General features: G+C 28.0%; 1 protein-coding gene across 1 annotated transcript in view; it reads left to right on the forward strand.

The window, feature by feature from the left end:
• LOC105625937 (intraflagellar transport protein 88 homolog) overlaps positions 1-4461 on the forward strand; it is a 6550-nt gene extending 2089 nt beyond the window's left edge. Inside the window, exons 4-15 of the mRNA XM_012207246.1 lie at positions 155-350; positions 606-823; positions 929-1160; positions 1499-1656; positions 1736-1922; positions 2000-2186; positions 2347-2494; positions 2608-2719; positions 2900-2968; positions 3122-3422; positions 3629-3745; positions 4346-4461. Of these exons, the coding sequence (XP_012062636.1) occupies positions 155-350; positions 606-823; positions 929-1160; positions 1499-1656; positions 1736-1922; positions 2000-2186; positions 2347-2494; positions 2608-2719; positions 2900-2968; positions 3122-3422; positions 3629-3745; positions 4346-4461 (2041 nt within the window). The remainder of the gene's footprint in view (positions 1-154; positions 351-605; positions 824-928; positions 1161-1498; positions 1657-1735; positions 1923-1999; positions 2187-2346; positions 2495-2607; positions 2720-2899; positions 2969-3121; positions 3423-3628; positions 3746-4345) is intronic.
• Positions 4462-5738: the final 1277 nt, after the last annotated feature.

The following is a 5738-nucleotide window of genomic DNA, read 5'->3' on the forward strand; positions in this document are numbered from 1 at the left end:
TGTGTGTGTGTGTGTGTGTGTGTGTGTGTGTGTGTGTGTGTGTGTGTGTGTGTGTGTGTGTGTGTGTGTGTGTGTGTGTGTGTTTTATACATATATTTAATGTAGCATTAAAAACATTAATAAAATATATTTAAATGATTTCTTTCTATTAAAGACCGGAAGAGAAGATAAAAACGACTGAAAGAAGAATAATGGGTTTGATTGAAACTTCTGTACAGGCAGCCTCAGAAAATAATATAAAAATTGCTTTGGAACGAGCGCGTGAAGCTTCTTCAAGAGAAAGGGCTCTTATACGATTACAAGAACAAGCTAGTCTTAGTGATAATCACAATATAGACTTAACATTTGCTGTAAGCTCATTATTATAAATTCTTATATTTTGTTATTCTTTATAATAATCGGATTAAATTGTAATTTTGCTCCAATTTTTGTACTGGCTATCTCATACATATATATACATTTATACGATGTAAAATAATAAGATGATTGATCAGAATATATCAGAACATATTAATTATGTACTACATAAAATTATAATTATAAAATTATATAATTATAATTATATTACGGCTGAGATTGAATATATTGTAAATTTATTTTTGCAGGTGCTATTCAATTTAGCGGTTCAATATACAAATAATGAAATGTATACAGAAGCTATAGCAACTTATCAAGCTATAACAAGGAATAGGATGTTTAGTAATAGTGCTCGACTCAAAGTTAATATGGGTAACATTTATGTAAAAATGGGACAACTACCTCAAGCTATAAAAATGTACAGAATGGCATTTGATCAAGCTCCAACAGCCCACAAAGATTTAAGGTGAATACTTATCAATGAATATATTTATCAGTTTATATGATCGAGGAACTGTTGAGGAACGATTATTTCATTGCTACTATCATTAATTTGGTAAATATTTCGCAGAATAAAGATTATGCATAACATGGGAATGTTATTTGTGCAAATGGGTCGATTAGAAGAGGCAGCTAATAGTTTTGAATGGGTGATGAGGGAGAGATCTGAGTTTAATGCGGGTTTGCATGCTGTTTTATGTCATTTCGCGTTATCTCATCGTGATAAGATGAAAAGAGCTTTCTTAGAGTTACTAGAAGTACAACTTAATGTAGATCAGGAGGACAAGTATAGCATAAATCCCGTGAGTTTGGCACTATTATACTGCGTTTTTATTAAAGCTGTATATCTTTCAAAGAGTTGCCAACACTTGCACCGCTACATGTCACAATATGTGTCTTATGATTCACAAAGATGCACATAGTGACATATTTATAGCAATTGTCTCTTTTCATCAAATATTCCACACTCACACAGACTTCTCATCTTTTTTTTATTTCTGTTAAATGTTATTGTTTATGTATAAAATAATGATTATATATGAATATTTATTCAGATATAATTTTTCATTGACATATAATCATGAATGAAACATTAAGCTATACTATAGTTTGTGAATTATATTTTCTTATTTATATGTAGGATGATGTTGAATCTAATATATTAAATGAAGTTATAAAGAATGATGACTTATCAAAATTGGAAAAAGAAATGAAATTAGAAGCTGAGAAAACTATACTTTGCGCAGCAAAGCTTATAGCGCCTGTTATTGAAGAGTCACTTACGGCTGGATTTGCTTGGTATACTTTAAAGAATTACATTTTTAAAGAATTACATTTAGTCTAGTTTCTTAATAAAAAGTTACACAATTATTTGTAGGTGTGTTGATGCCATAAAGTCCTCGGCGTATAGTATTTTAGCTGCTGATTTAGAAATAAACAAAGCTATAGTATTTTTACATAATCGAGAAACACAATTAGCCATAGATACATTAAAAATGTTTGAAAATCGTGACACCAAAGCCAATAGTGGGGCAGCAACTATGCTTTCGTTCATCTATTATCTTGTGAGTAATATTTATAAGTATTTAATATTTATAGTTATGTTGACTTATTTCTTGCATCTAAGCAGAAAATTCTTTAGCAAGGAGATTATGATCAAGCTGAAAAGTATGGTGAAGCAGCTCGTAATGCCGATGCTTACAATGCAGCTGCCTACGTTAATTTATCCGCTTGTGCAATTAGAAAAGATGAATTGAATGTTGCTAGGGAGCTGTTATTGTGTGCATTAGAGACAGATGCTAGTCATGTACAAGCTCTGTACAATTTAGGTAATGATTTTGTAAGAATTATCTTGCTTAAAATATTTCAATATTAATATTCTCTTGCACTACCTGCATCTGTGCACTAAATGCATCCATTTATTTCATATGTAACTATATTAATGCATATATATATTATTTTGTTAATAATGACATTTCTTATTTGTAGGTTTAGTTTATAAGAAAGAGAACATGTATGAAGAGGCCTTAGAGTGTTTCTGGAAAATTCGTAATATCGTTCGACATGATCCACAAACGTTATATCAAATTGGTCATCTGTATCAATTGATGCGCGATATTGATCAAGCATCTGAATGGTATTTTAAATTCAATTATATATTATTCTTTATTTTTAAAATTTTATATAATTAATTTCTAATATTTGCATTAAATATCATGAGAATTAATTTAAATATCTTACTTCAAACAGGTATAATCAGTTGTTAGGTATAATATCATCTGATCCAGGTGTTTTACAAAAATTGGGAGAATTATATGATTCAATAGGAGATAAACAGCAGGCATTTCAGTATTACAATGACGTAAGTTTATTTCTTCTAATTAACTAAATCCTTCTTCAGTTGTTGTAATCATATTTGTGATATATATTAGATGTGGGAAAAAGTTCGTGGCGTTTTTTAATGCCATCTAACGGGAAAAACGTCACGAACTTTTTCCCATACTTTATTTAGTTTCTTTATCAACTATAAATTTATTATAAGTCCCATAGATTTTATCCTGCTAATTTTGAGGTGATAGACTGGATTGGATCCTATTTTATATCAATGCAGGTATAATATAATATAATAATTTAATAATATAATTATTATACGATAATTTATTAACTAATTATTGTATTAACGATATTTGTATTAACAATTTGTTGCTTTTGATAATAAAATTATACATTTTTTTCTCTTATTACATTGTATTCTTTTTTTAAGATTGCTGAAAAAGCATTGACTTATTTTGAAAAAGCAGTAGAGCTCGCGCCAGATGAACCAAGATGGAGATTATTAGTTGCCGCGTGTTTAAGACGCACTGGGCAATTCCATAAAGCTCTCACAGAATATCAAGATATTCATAATAAATTTCCGGATAATATAGAATGTCTAAAATTTTTGATTAGGTTATGTAGTGATTTGGGTTTGAAAGAAGCACAGATGTACGCGGCTGAATTAAAAAAGGCTGAGAAAGCTAAAGAACTAAAAGAAAGACAAGGTTCAGCAAGACCAGGCACAACAGGTATTTTAATGTATTTTAATGTATAATAGAATGTTTGAAAGTAATGTATGAATAATCATTTTTAACTATTGGTATATGCATTGAGATCCAATAAATTTGAATTATTATTAGTTTCCGTTATTATTATTTATATTAATAATATGTGCAATAATATAAATTATTTATTTCTTTTAAGTTATCATTAAATCTCTCTACGTTTTATGCAGGTTCTAGGAAAAGTAATAGTGGAACATCATCGCGAGCTGGTTCAGGATTAAGTGTAATGTCAGATCATAGACCAAGTCCGGATCGACGGCCAATTTCAGGCCGAAATGATTACCAAAGTACGATTATTAAATTTATGGAATTAAATCACTTCTTGTATATTGGTATTTCCACTGATTTGTTTTAAGAATCTATTAATATTAAATAAATATTAAGCCTTTGCTTAAATAACAAAATCATATTATTTTATATTACAATTTTATTTTTGTATTTTACATATTTTTAACTTTTTGTGACTCTAATGAAAATAGAATCTTTTATCATACGATTTTAACATTACATGAGCTTCGTGGAAAATTTAACGGTTATGCAGGTTTAATAATTTTAGTATGATTAGCATTCACTGAAAGCAAGCATCAGTAAAAGTGATCTACAAGTGGTACGCGAGCCACTCTAATGGATTGAATAAATGATTGATGACTGCGGCCACTTTGACTAGTCTATTTTTGTTCTCTCTTTATCACTTAATACACTCGGCAGACCGTTACATATTACTGATCGCAGCTATAAATCTGAGAAATTGCTGGAATATTTGTGTTCATTTTGTATTTCCATCTTTCTAATATGATATTCAGAGTGAAAATGATATATGTGATACTGGCTGATACATTATTCAGTTATATTATTTAAGTTATTAGAATCATAAAAATGATTTCTAGGTTCAAGTTATGCAGATCCTGTAGGACCTCTTCCTACTCGTCCTATGACAGCAGCTGGAAAGCGAGATGATGATTTTGGTGACGAAGAACTCGGAGATGACCTCCTGCCTGAGTAATAATATCGTTAATATATATTATATATTTATAAATATGTTATATAGATTTACATATTTTCTGAAAAAATAATTGTAGAAGCATTAAAATATGTAAATTATACTATGCTAGCACAAGTAATTTTTACATTAATATTTAAACCATGCACTTTATAATAAAAATAGTATTAAAATTGAAAACACGGAAAATCGAAAACTTTCTTAAAAGGAACACAATAATTACATTTTCATTTTATTTGTATTTAAAAAATTTTAGAAAATATATAATTTCCTTAATAAGTTTATGACATATTTCTACAACATGTAACTAAAGGTTTAATTATTTTTATGGTACAAATTTTTTTGTATGTTTATAGCAGTTATATTTAATATCTGTTAAGTATCGTGTATACCAATTCGATAATAATTGCAATAAAGTTTCGCTTATAAAAGAGTTATTCATCTAAATTTATGACACATCATGTATTCATATATTTTTCTCTATTAATACATCAGAGATTTTAATAAGATGGGTCAGCGGATCAAATGTTCTCTCTTTCGAGTGATCAGTCTTATGGATTTCGAACATATTTGATATTTTTTATCAATCATGTCATTTCTCGATACAATCACAAAATCTTTTTACTTCGTTGTGTGCTAAAGAAATATAGAATTATCATCTTTATACTTTTTACATTAAAAATTTGTAATATTAATAATTATATCTTTGATATTTAAATTTAATATATATTTATTTCACTTATATATTAAAATAAAGAATAAAACATTTAAATAATATAATTTACGTTATATTGTTTAATTATATTTAATATTTTATAACTTTAACGAACTGTGATACGATCCAATCGAATGTATTCAGAGATCTAAGATTGGTCTTTACTAAAGGGGAAGGAAGGATTGGGCAATTGCAATGATCTAAATTTAAACACACACATCAACCGTTTTAATCAAACTCCATTCAGCTTATATAGTCTGCAGAGAGACGGATGTTACTTCATTGCTTCTCTGTACATACAGACCTACGTCTACGCGCTGTATACTAAAGTATTATATATATGTAATTTATATACATATTCTATTACATATTTCTATTAATTTTTATTTCATGCATTTGTAAATAAAACATACAAGAGGATTGAAAGACAGAATTATGTGAACATATCTAGATAGAGAGCCAGTCAATTGATTTAAAACATTTCAGATGTATATTTAATTAGAATTACAATTTTATTGATTTATTATTTATTTACTTATTTATATTATTAAATTCTGTATTTATT

Source organism: Atta cephalotes (genome assembly GCF_000143395.1).
Source record: "Atta cephalotes unplaced genomic scaffold scaffold00004, whole genome shotgun sequence".
Taxonomy (NCBI): Eukaryota; Metazoa; Arthropoda; class Insecta; order Hymenoptera; family Formicidae; genus Atta; species Atta cephalotes.